At 48.8% G+C, this 12,848-nt stretch overlaps 1 protein-coding gene across 2 annotated transcripts; it reads left to right on the top strand.

The window, feature by feature from the left end:
- The first annotated feature begins 1,398 nt into the window (after nt 1–1,398).
- On the top strand, nt 1,399–12,485 carry CYP1B1 (cytochrome P450 family 1 subfamily B member 1). 2 transcript variants are annotated; one of them, XR_013232119.1, is made up of 4 exons: nt 1,399–1,980; nt 3,528–4,523; nt 11,371–12,009; nt 12,217–12,485. XR_013232119.1 is itself a non-coding variant. In XM_077343719.1 (3 exons), the coding sequence occupies exons 1-3, from the start codon at nt 1,943–1,945 to the stop codon at nt 11,930–11,932; spliced, it is 1,596 nt and encodes a 531-aa protein (XP_077199834.1). In that variant the 5' UTR covers nt 1,399–1,942; the 3' UTR covers nt 11,933–12,125. The 2 variants fall into 2 exon arrangements, 1 of the variants encoding a protein (XP_077199834.1); XM_077343719.1 differs by lacking the exon at nt 12,217–12,485 and having other exon boundaries at nt 11,371–12,125.
- The last annotated feature ends 363 nt before the right edge of the window (nt 12,486–12,848 follow it).

Here is a 12,848-nt window from a genome sequence, read left to right as displayed (position 1 = left end):
GCTGCGGCTGCATTTTCCTAGTGAGAGATTTCCCAAGGTGGTTTGCCATTGCCTGTCTCTGGCTACTAGCAACCCTGGACTTCTTTGGTTTTCTCCCTTTCTAGTGTTGATCAGGGCCAAGCCTGCTTAGCTTCCCAAAGAAAACAGCAGCATCTGAAGGTGGGCTGGTTGGGATCATATTCCGGCTGCACTCCCTCCCCTCTTCAGACTCTGTCTCTTCCAGGCTCCACACCAGATCTCCAGGAATACCTTAACCCGGGGATGGCAACTCTTCCCCAAAAGTCTCCATCCTTGGGAGGCTGGAAAAGAAGAAGAAGAGCTGGTTCTTATATGCTGCTTTCCCCTACCCAAAGGAGGCTCAAAGCAGCTTACAGTCACCTTCCCATTCCTCTCCCCACAACAGACACCCTGTGGGGTGGGTGAGGCTGAGAGAGCACTGATATCACTGCCCGGTCAGAACAGCTTTATCAGCGCCGTGGCGAGCCCAAAGCTGGTAGCATGTGGGGGAGCACAGAATGGAACCCAGCATGCCAGATTAGAAGTCCACACTCCTAACCACGACGCCAAACTGGCTACACCAAAAGCCTTCTCCTGATTGCTCCTGGCCATGGGATTTTCCATTGCTTGCTTCTCCCTCTCGCTCTTTCTCCGTCTTTCTTTCTCCGCAATGAAGGACCCAAATTGGAATCTACAGATAATTGTTACTAAGAACTTATATATATATTTTAGACTAAAATATGGCCACTGCACAAAAACTGAAAAAGAAGTGTAAGCAATGTAGTGTTTTGAATTGCAATAGACCTACCACCAGGAAAAAATGTGTGTCCGTATGTGTGTGTGCATGGGGGTGGGCTCACTAGGGATGTGGCCTGGGAGTCAAGGGGATGGCAGCCCCAAAAGGTTTGGGAACCACTCTTCTAGCCCATCATCACCAGTCAATTCTGATTTGAAGACAACTAAGAAAGAAAGGGGAAGGGTCCCCTCAGAGATTCTAATGCCACAAGCCCTGCACTTGTTGATGGGCACCACCCCCAGCAGATTCACCACTGGATGCCTAAAGGGATGAAGACCCCAAACAGGGAAAGGTCCACAATTCCTTAATGGCCAGAACTTCCTGTGATTCCTTTCTCCCTGGGGGTGGGGGGAGGCAGTCATCTTTCCACACGGTTATCAAGTCGAGATAAGTGTGGGCAGCCCATGGAGCCCTTCGGTTCTCCCCCCCCCCCCGCGCCTTTCCCCCTTGGGATCTTGAGGGGCGCACGTGCGTGAGCGTCTGAAATGCGGGGCGAGGCGAGGGGAGGAGATGGCCAGAGGCTTTCCAAGCTGCAGGAGAGCGCACCGTGCAAACTCTGCACGCAACTGGGAGGTGACTTGCAGGGGAGAGGGAGCTCCATCCACCCCCCCCCCCCCCCGGCCTCCGGGGATAGAGGAAGGCGGCTCTTCCCTCCCTCGAGCTCTCCGCTGGCAGGCAGCGATTTCGCTGCCGCCGCCGCTGGGCGCTCCGTGTCTCCGCGGGTAAGGAGCCCGGCGTGGGACTCCGCGTGGCCGCAGCGAGCCAGAGATCCCTCTGGAGGCAGAGATGCCTCTCCGCCGAGAAAGCGGCTGGGGACCAAAGGGATGAGCCGCGTCCCGCTGACTGACCCCAGCCAGCCGAGCGCGGAGCCTCCCGTCCCCATCTCCGGCCAGCGAGCGAGCGAGCGAGCGAGGCAGGCGGGCGCCGCGGGTTTCTTCCCAGGAGGAGGATCGGGGCCTGCGGCTGGCATCTGCCTAGCCAGGTCGCCGGGTCTGGGGCGGAGGCTTCCTCACCTGTCGTCCTTCTCCAGGCGCTCCACGGGGCTCGGAAGCCCCTGCCACGACCCTCTCTCTCAAGGACTACCGGACGACTCGGATCTAACGGGAAGGCTGCGGCGGGAGAGGAGCGGAAGAGTTGCCGGGAGGCCTTATGAGCCCTAGAGTTCTGGGAGACGCTTTGGTCACCAGGTCAGTCGGAAGGCTCCTCGGGAGAGGCGCGCCTGGTTCCTTGCTACCGAGTCGCCCTGCGTGCAGGCGGGTGCCTCCTGGATCCCCGGAGCTCACCCGGGCAAACCCAGGGCAGGGGAGCGGGGGGGGGGGGGGGGAGTGGTCCGGAGCAATTGATCATCCCAGGCAATCCGCTCTGCAGTTGGTCTTACATTTCTCCCTCAAATTAGATAGCCCGGAAGAATATCCTCAAAGTAATTTCTGACACTCATCTGAATACTGAAGGAAGAGGGGGATGGGTGGATGTGTTTATTTTTTAACTAGTTTTCTTTTAGGTGAAGGTGCTGGGGATCAGAGCCAGAGATTAAGGAAGAAATAAACACAATCCAGTCTTTAATCTACCTAGCATCCTCACTGCTAGAACTAGAGCAAAATCTTTGAAGGCTATGGGAGATATATGTTCTCTAAAGCTGGGTGTTCCTTTAAAATGTTCAGCCACCCTTTTGTAACAGTAGGCATTTCTCACACCATTTAGATTGCTGTGTGCAAAATGGCAATTTAAAGATCAAGTGTTTGGATTAATTTTTAATTGCCTGGGGAATTCTTAAATTTATGGAGGGTCCCACAGTTCGAGCCTCATGGAGCTCGGGCTGTTTTCACACAAGGACGCATATTAATAGTGACTAAATTTAATCATGGCTAATTTCTTGCACTGGTTTCAAAGCCGGATTCCTCTGGAGAGCTTGCTTTGGAACAAAAATACGCTGGCTTGTGATTGGTATCACAACTAACTTTTAGTTGGGCCAGACCAATATGTCCAGCCCCACGATGCAAGACTAACTTTTAGGACACAGTGACATAAAAGCAAATTGTGTTGGAATCCCTGGATTCACCCAGAGGAAGGCCCTAAGCACTGCTGAAGTGTGTGATACTATTGACTACACATAAGAAGCACTGGGTTGCACACACATGGTTTTTGTTTTTAGAGGAACTACAACATCATGTTCATTCAGGCAAGGATGTAATGGATAGCAGCAAAAAAGAGATTCCTGTGCTTTGTGTTCTAATTCTGCCAGCGGGCAAGTTTTCTAGGATGATGTCAGGAATGTATGTTTTTTGGGAAATACATTTTTATGGACACTGCTCTGGGCACACAGTGCCACATGTAGTTCATGGAGTTGGTTGTATCTGACAAACTCCTACATAATGGGTTGGATACACCCATCTCCCCAAAAGCCTTTGTCCAATAATCTCCACAGAAAGTGGCTCCGAGTCAGGGAAATGGAAAGGCAGCTTCATGCTTTGTTCTGCAGAGTGGTAGACTAGGGGTACACTACACACATTATAAAATATATATCTACTGCAAAAGGAATGCAGATTTTGGATTACATTCTGTAATCAAGTGGTAGAGTGTTTCCCGGGCTGTTATCGCTACAGGTCAGAAGTTCATGTGGCTTTTGCTCCACCAGAGGCCCCAGGTGCATCTGCTTAGAGAGCGCTCTGAAGGCCCAAGGGCACTCAAACAACGCCAGTACTGTCGTCTAACGTGATTCTCCTTTCGCCCGCAGCATGCTCCCCAGGGGGCTGGAGGAAGCGCTCCCCGCCGGCCTGCCCCGCGTGCAAGGCGCGCTTCTTCTCCTGCTCTCGCTGCTGGCCGCTTTCCTCGTGGCGAAACTTCTGGTGCAGGCGCGGCTGCGGCGCAGGAGACTGGAGCCGCCGGGGCCTTTCCCGTGGCCCCTGCTGGGCAACGCGGCTCAGCTGGGCAGCGCCCCGCACCTGGCCTTCGGGCGCCTGGCGGCCACCTACGGCGACGTCTTCCAGCTGCGCCTGGGCCGCTGGCCCGTGGTGGTCTTGAGCGGCGAGCGCGCCATCCGCGAGGCCCTCATTCGCCAGGGCGCCGCCTTCGCCGGCCGTCCGCGCTTCCCTTCCTTCCAGCTCGTGTCCGGCGGGCGCAGCTTGGCCTTCGGCGGCTACTGCGAGCTCTGGAAGCTGCAGCGGCGCTTGGCGCACTCGACGGTGCGGGCCTTCTCGGCGCGCCGCCTGCTGGAGCGGCCCCTGCTGGCCGAGGCGCGCGCGGTGGTGCGGCTCCTGGTGCGCGCCTCCGCTGGCGGCGCCTTCGTGGACCCGTCGAGGAGCCTGGTGGTGGCCGTGGCCAACGTCATGAGCGCCCTCTGCTTCGGCCGCCGCTACAGCCACGCCGACGCCGAGTTCCGCCGCCTGGTGGGCCGCAACGAGCAGTTCGGCCGCGCCGTGGGGGCGGGCAGCCTGGTGGACGCGCTGCCCTGGCTTCAGCGCTTCCCCAACCCGGTGCGCTCCGCCTACAGCGCTTTCCGCGCCCTAAACCACGAGTTCTACAGCTTCGTGCGCCACAAGTTCGTGGAGCACCAGAGCAGCCTCCGGCCGGGCGACGCCCTCCGCGACCTCATGGACGCCTTCATCCGCCTCCAGCAGGAGCAGACCCGTCTGCACGTGGAGCACGTGCCGGCCACTGTCACCGACATCTTCGGCGCCAGCCAGGACACGCTTTCCACCGCCCTGCAGTGGCTCCTCATCTTCCTCATCAGGTGAGCTGATCGGCTGGCGCCCTTGGGAGCGGGAGGCCGCCCAGCGTTCTGCACCTGGAGCCTTCTCCCGCCTTAAAGGCCAACCGATTAGCCATCATTGCAATATCAACGGAAGGTGTTGTCATGCCACAATCCCTTTGTTATTCTTTCAAGTGTTCCATGGTATTTATGGTTGAGTAGGACTTAACCCCCCTCCCCCTCAATTGGCACCCTCAAGCAAGATTTTGGAGAGCTGGGATTAGAGATGTAACATTTACAGGAATTCTGAAATCAGATTGGAATTTCTAATTACCCCCCCCCATCATTTTCCAGATAAAAATACCCAAACTGCCATTATCTGCCCTGGAGGCAAAACTGGCACACTGTTGCATCTTGCTTAACTCAGCTATTGAGGGAGCCAATTTCTAATTGGAATGGTGTGAGGGAAGGGTTAAAAATCTTCTCTCAGTGCTGCAGGATAATCAGATTTGGGTCCTCCTATACCTGCCTGTTAGAGCCTCTTGTGGCCCAGAGTAGTAAGGCAGCAGACATGCAGCCTGAAAGCTCTGTCCATGAGGCTGGGAGTTCGATCCCAGCAGCTGGCTTAAGGTTGACTCAGCCTTCCAACCTTCCGAAGTCGGTAAAATGAGTACCCAGCTTGCTGGGGGGTAAACGGTAATGACTGGGGAAGGCACTGGCAAACCACCCCATATTGAGACTGCCATGAAAATGCTGGAGGGCGTCACCCCAAGGGTCAGACATGACTTGGTGCTTGCACAGGGGATACCTTTTCCTTTACCTTTATACCTGCCTGTTACAGAAGAGAAGGTGGTGCAGTATAGCCTGGTCTTGAAAGCAGAGCAGGGTCAGTACTTGGAAAGGAAACCACCAAGGAAGATTCTGCAGAGGAAGGCCAACAGGCCCTCAGCCAGAAAATGCTTCCTGGGGTGTGTGAGAATGAGCACAGTGGTAGTGAGAGCATCATTATTTGTTTCCTTATGAACAGACGAGCTATGATGTAGGGCAAAGTCTCTGCAAGATATTCTGCAAAGGAGGTTAAAATGATAATTCATTTTGTTTAAAACCAAATATTTCCTTCCTTTGAACTGAGTCTTATAAATACATGAAAATTCCCACCCCCATATTGTCCCCATTCCACTTTCAGGGTTGGAGTGTGGCAAATAGGACCCCCCCCCCCACGTTTCACCATAACTGTCCGTTTTGTCCTCTGAGCATGAAATGAAGCTTTGCTAATAGAGATCACTGCACTATGGCCTGGGTTCTCAGCCAGGAGTCCATGGACCCCTGGGGGTTCCTGGGAGCACTGGAAGGGGTCTGTGTCCTTTCCCCTCCTGCCTTAATGGATTTGGCCACAAGCTAAGGAACTGGCTGCCTCTGCCCATGGGAGGAGCCAGCCCCAACTCTCCAGAGCTCTCAGCTCCTGCTGCCCTGGCCGATTCTCTTTCCGTTTAAGCTTGGGAACAAACTGCTTTTGCCTTTTGTTGGCAAAAAGAATTCCTGAATATATTTGGGATTTCCTCCTTCCACAGTTTTCCTGAGAAAACACAGTCACCCTTGGGATGCCAAAATATACCTGGAAAATACTGATAAGGTATTTTTCTAGTGTATTTTCAGTCCTGGTGGATCCGAATGCACACTTCTAGTTTCCTTCCAAGATATGTTCTAAAGATGATTCTACCCAAGGAAAAGGAAGACTGGTCCAATGATACTGTCCTGCTTATGCTTAATTTCTATTAGTTTTACCCCTTCCCTAACTGCAAGACCTTTGTAATCTCGTGTCATTGAACCCATATACTAAAATCTAATATTTTACTTTGACCACAGGCTGCCAGAAAGAATTTCCGTGGAAAGCCTGTTGAAATGAATGTTCTTCCTATGGTTCTTGCACTACGCTCATTCTGTCAATTGAGCTCATGTAGTGCTTAACTGTTTATCAGGGTGCTTTGACTGCCATCCTTGGAAAAGAACTGCCATCAGATCCTCTTGAGAAGTAATATAAAACTGGTACTTTTATTGAGTTGAGCTACAAACGTTAACTTGGGTCCTTCTGATGAAATTAAGCTCTTTTGTAAAATGAAATGTTGAAGCTGCCTCCTTCCTGCAGAGAATGCCTGTAATCTGGACCCTGCTGTTTTCCTTCCTTAGCTACTTTTCCTCCTTTTGTGATGTGATGTGCAGACAGCAATAGCAATGTTTCTTCCAGCAATCCAGTCAAAGCCTAGTCCAATCAACCTTTTCCCGTATTGCTGCTGTCTAATAAGTGAATGCACTGATTTTAGCAAGCTCTTAGAACTAGCTGTCCAGAACATTTTGTGGCTGCAGCAAAACCAATAGAGAGTAAAACTTAGAAATCAACCCCTTCCCCATGCCCAACGAACCCAGCTTGGATCCCCTGCTGCACTGCAAAAACATAAGGCTTAAAGTGGATGATGAAGTGTGAAACTGAGTTGCACTAGTTACTAATTCCTTGTTTACAGCAGTGTCACATATAGGGGTACAATGGGAACAGGATAAATTGTTAATGAATAACTAACACAGAGTTCTGGGAAAACTGCCAGACCTGAAAGTTTAAGGGGAAAACCACTTGTTTATTCTGCAAAGGTGAAATATTGCATTGGAGAAAATAAAGCCAAGGAGTCATACTCTTTTTGCCAAGTTCCTATCAGAGAAAGGACTGCCACAGAGTAGCCTCTGCTTTTTCAAAACAAGATGCTGAATGGTCTTTTTCTTATATGTCTGTGTTTATTATGAATACACAACAGGGAATCAAAAAGAAATCTTCCCCTGCAGAGGTCTGGCCTGCAGTCCCCTAGGGGGGTTTAAACAGGATCCTTCTTTCTGGCCCGGGCATTTGGAGCAGTCATTGTGCACGTAAAGACATCGTCAGCTCAGTTGAGATGCTGGAGCAAAAACAACTTTAAGGAAACAGTACAGATGTTTTCTGTTTCTTAACAAAAATTGAGTCCAATAGCACCTTTAAGACCAACAAAGATTTATTCAAGGCATGAGCTTCACGCCTTGAATAAATCTTTGTTGGTCTTAAAGGTGCCATTGGACTCAATTTTTGTTGTGCTATTTCAGACTAACACGGCTACCCACTTGAATCTTTCTTTTTCTTGGTTATCTTTAGTCACTTCATTATACTTTGACCATTTTGTAAGATGTTAAGAGAAAGAAGGAGGTGAAGAAATACTCTCCGGGCACAATTAACCACTTCCTCAAAATCAGGCAAAAACTGAAGTTCAAGGAGATAATTTCAAGGGTGTGTATAATATGCTTGCTCTATTTATGGCAGTGTTAGTTACTTGAGTTCCATTTGCTAGATAAATGTTGGGGAAAAGTACAAATCCACCTGTTCAATGGGGAGGGGAATTCCTGAGGTCAAAATCAAGAAAAAGCCAAACATATGAAGCTTGTTACTTTCAGGCAGTTCAGAAGGATAAAAAAATAATGTCTATAGTTCAGAGTAGAATGCGATTTCAGAGAGTCCTTGCTGGAATGGATTTGCAGGGTCCATCCATATATGTATTCTGCACTTCTTGACATAATGATTTCAGACTTAAAAGACAGATGGCATGGATGTGGATCTTGTCTATCTTCAGCAGAAGAATCTCTGTAAGATATGACAGTCTAGTTCCCCTCTCCCCTTAGAACACACACAGGTGGAACGGTAGACCTTTACGTAGCTTATTCCTTGACTGAATGGAGGCAGAAAGACTGGAAAGAGGGATGTACACAGTTCCTTATTATGCTATGATGTATGATGCATTGAATGCCAGAGGGCATGCACCAATGGGAGATGTGGGGGGGGGGAAGGAAAGGGACAGGATTCTGTTACATATGAATCACCTTATACTGAATCTGGCCATTGGTCCATCCAAGTCAGTATTGTCTACTCAGGCTGGCAGCTGCTCTCCAGGGTGTTAGGTAGGTCTTTCATATCACCTATAACCTGATCCTTTAACTGAAGGTGCCAAGGATTAAGATGCATGAAGAAAAGAAGGGAACATGATTGTTCTCTTTAAGGAGAGGCAGGGAGTGGTTCCTGTTGGCAGCAGGGGATAGAATCCACAGTAATGGGTTTAAACTAAGTGTAGAACGGTATTGGCTAGATAACGGGGGGGGGGGAATTCTCAGTCAGAGTAGTTCAGCAGTGGAATCAGCTGCCTAGGGAGGTGGTGAGCTCCTCCTCACTGGCAGTTGCTAGACAGATACTTTAGGCTGATCCTGCATTGAGCAGGAAGTTGAACTAGATTACCTGTATGGCCCCTTCCAACTCTATGGTTTTATAAACATGGGATCTTATGCATACTAAGGTTATACTCTCTCATTAAGCTATGGCCCCTCCTACTGCAGATGAATGCAACATGATGGATGAATGCAACATGCACAGTGGACTGGGTAAGTCCCATAGTAGTAGATCAGTTCAAGAAACAGCTATGAATAAATAATGTGTGGTGTAGGTCAGTGTGGTATAGTGCAGTGGTCCCCAACCTTTTTGAGGCTGGGGACCGGCAGGGCAACTGCCCGCCTGCGCATGCCGTGCATACGCGGCCACGCATCGCCATGCGCCATGCGCGGCCGAAATTGTGCATGCGCTGCCAAAATTGCTCATGCGTGGCACTTTCATGCATGCGTGAAAGAGTAGCACATGCGCAATTTCGGCTGTGCATGCGCAATGCGCTGCCCTGATTCCTTCTCCCCGCCCTCCCGCAGTAAGAAGCTTCCCGGGCCGCAAGCTTGTGGCCTGGGAAGTTTTTTACTGCGGGGGGGGCGGGGAGAGGGAGCCGCTGCCCGGCGCCATAGCCCGCGGGTTGGGGACCACTGGTATAGTGGTTAAGTGTTGGATTAGTATCTGAGAGACCCAGGTTCAAAACTCCAGTCATGCCATGAAAGCTTGCTGGCTTGCTTTGTACTCGTCATACTTTCTCAGCCTAACCTGCCTTGCAGTGTTTTTGTGAGAATAAAATGCAGAAGAAAATTATGTTAACCACTTTGGGTCTCCACTGGAGATATAGACAGGGGATGAATGCATTGAACAGGGTACTGTTTTATAAATATGAACTTTAGTCTAGAGAAATAAACACCTTCCCCACACAGAAATCTTTTTGGTTTCTAACCCCAAGATGATATGTCAGCAGTTTTTGGATCTTACAACAGAACTGCACATGACAAGGGAACCATGAGGTTCCCAGCACTGTGTTTCTTTGACCCATTATGCATGGGGGGAATAACGCACATTCGGGGTGGAATGGTGGCGACTAAAATCACCGATAACGCACGGTGCCGGCTGCAACCAGACGCAGCTTTGGTGCATGCCGCCGAAAAAGCCGCGTTAGTGAAACGCGGAAGAAAGCGCAGCTTCCGGGTGACCGGGGCGCAACCAGAAGTGGTGCTGGAATCGCCACGTGCATAATCGGTTACTCTGGGTTTTGCCGTCGTTGCGCCCCATCCTGTGCATAACCGGTGTGCTTTGCATCTTCCCCCTCCACATTTTCCATGTGACCCGAAATCGCCGTTTCGGCGGCTGTGCATAATGGGCCTTTGTAATGCAAATCCAGGAACATGGGGAGGAGGAGACCTGGAAAATGGATTAAAGGAGAACATAATCCTTCCATACCTACCAATTTTCCCATGCAAAAACCATCACTCCTTTGGCCATCACAAATTATTTTTTCTCTGATTGGCCTCCAAAACCAGAAGAATGTGAGGATGGGAAATTGTTTTGGGAAGGCACATCTCTAGGAACAACTGGCAGGTATGGAAGGGGTTAGTGATGGTTTGCAGTTTGGTCCTCGGATACACACATTTTACACATGTGCATTAACAGTGTCTTGACCAGTGTGGCTTTGAGACAGGTTTCTCCAGATAATGCTTAGTTTGGTCTTCAGAGAAATCATGGCAAGACTTCATGTTGTACTACTCTTTGGGAAAATCCTGAAAAAAGGACTGAAAATACAGGAAGGGAATGGCGAAGAGTGTTCCTGGACCCTCAGAGGACCTGTCTCAATGGCTGTGCATTTGCTGACTGTCAGAGCCCTGCCTGGGGAAAATGGAACTGCTGTGTTCCACTAGTATTCTTTTCATTGTAGCATTCAGACATGTTTTGTTGACTTTTTACTGTGATTAAAATGCCACTTAAAATACTGGTGTGTAAGGGAAAGTGATTGGTATGATTCTGGATCGAATGGTATAGTAGTTAGGTCATCATTTCCCTTTATAGGATCCATGTGTGTTGTGTCAATATGTGTTTCTTTTATAAGAGCCAAACTAGATGTTATGGCAGCCATGGGTTTGACCCATGGCTGCCCCTGCCATCTGACCAAGAATGCTGTGAGGGCTCACTCCTGATGGGTCTGGGGCGTGGAGGGAGAATGAGTGATCTTTTCCCCTGTGCTGCAGTCCTGATAAAATGTCTGGTATGGCTCTAAGATGGATGAAGAGCACAGCAGAGCCACAAGGCTAATAAGAGGAGATAAGCTATTCTGACTGCTATTTCCATCAGTTGTAAGAAAATTGCTTGCCAAACCAGAACCCAAAAAGTTATGCATCACATCAAAAGAATAATACCTCAGCATGTTAAAAGCATCATCAAATGTAGATACGTAAAGGAATCACACACACATTTTAAAAAATTAAGTGCCATTCTTGTTAACCCCTAATCAGTCATTCTTGTTTAGCCTAACCAAGCTTCCTAGGTTTTTGTGAGTATAAAATGCAAGAGGTGAAAATTATGTATGCCACCTTGAACTCCTTTTAGAGAAAGGATAAAATGAAGAAAAAAAAAGTATTAGCTAGAGGTATATCTTGCTTATTTGTATTTCTTATTCTTTTTTGTTTTTGCAAGGTATCCTGAGGTGCAGTCTAAACTGCAAGAAGAAATTGATAAAGTGGTCGGCAGGGGCCGTTTGCCATGTGCCGAGGACCAACCTGATTTGCCTTACGTCATGGCATTCCTTTACGAATCCATGCGTTTCAGCAGCTTTGTGCCCGTTACCATTCCGCACTCCACCACAGTAGACACCACTTTGATGGGCTATCACATCCCCAAAGACACTGTGGTCTTCATCAATCAGTGGTCAGTAAATCATGACCCAGTGAAATGGCCTGCTCCAGAAGATTTCAGTCCAACAAGGTTCCTGGATGAGAATGGATCCCTTAACAAAGACCTCACCAGCAGTGTGATGATATTTTCTATGGGCAAACGTAGGTGCATTGGAGAAGAGTTATCCAAAGTGCAGCTCTTTCTTTTCATTGCCATATTAGTGCACCAGTGCCATTTCACTGCCAATCCAAAGGAAGACTCTCCAGTGGATTTCACCTATGGCTTGACTATTAAACCTAAGCCATTTACGGTCAATGTTGTGCTTCGGGAAACTATGGATTTGCTGGATAATGCTGTACAGTGACTGCAGACAGAAAGAGACTGTGAAAATGGACTACCAAATATTAAGCTCTGAAGTTTGAACTCCATCCTTATATTTGAGTAAGGATTTTGTCCCCGCTCTTCTCTTTATACTTAAGTGAAATGTATTGGAGTAAAATGTATTTTAGCATGATATGAAGTAAAACAATACATGTTTTTTAAAAATCTACCATAAATATAGTTTGTCAGTTTATATATTCATTAACAAGCCAGAAGCATCAAATATATATTCTAAACAAATGTTTACATCTTTATCTGCCTTTGTAGGTGTTGGAAAAGGCAATGTCTGGTATACAAAGACGACGAGAAGAAGACCCTACAAAGGGCAGCAAGAAGATAATTAGATAGGATAGTGAGGTCAGCACCTTCTCCCCTGTTAAGTGTCATTCCTTGTCTGTCTCCAGATTGCTACTCTCAGGGCAATTTCCACACTCAATATTACCTCTCTCTCAGCTAGAGATGTAATTAGAAGCCTATCTCTCTCCTCTTTCCTATCAAATATGTTCATTCTTAAATAAACTTTTATATATTCTTTATTCAAGTTGTGCACGGTTGCTGTGTTAATTACTCTGCCAACAGTAGACAGTAGATTCTTGTGGCACAGGGTGGTAATGCAGCGACATGCTGTCTGAAGCTCTGACCATGAGGCTGGGAGTTCGATCCAGCAGCCGGCTCAAGGTTGACTCAGCCTTCCATCCTTCCGAGGTCGGTAAAATGAGTACCCAGCTTGCTGGGAGGTAAACGGTAATGACTGGGGAAGGCACTGGCAAACCACCCCGTATTGAGTCTGCCATGAAAACGCTAGAGGGCGTCACCCCAAGGGTCAGACATGACTTGGTACTTGCACAGGGGATACCTTTACCTTTACCTGCATAGTACAAAAATCCTTTTTTGGGACT

The sequence above is a fragment of the Paroedura picta genome, chromosome 1, assembly GCF_049243985.1.
Source record: "Paroedura picta isolate Pp20150507F chromosome 1, Ppicta_v3.0, whole genome shotgun sequence".
Lineage (NCBI taxonomy): Eukaryota > Metazoa > Chordata > Lepidosauria > Squamata > Gekkonidae > Paroedura > Paroedura picta.
The sequence above is the reverse complement of the archived record's forward strand: the minus strand, read 5'-3'. Positions and strand labels throughout refer to the sequence as shown.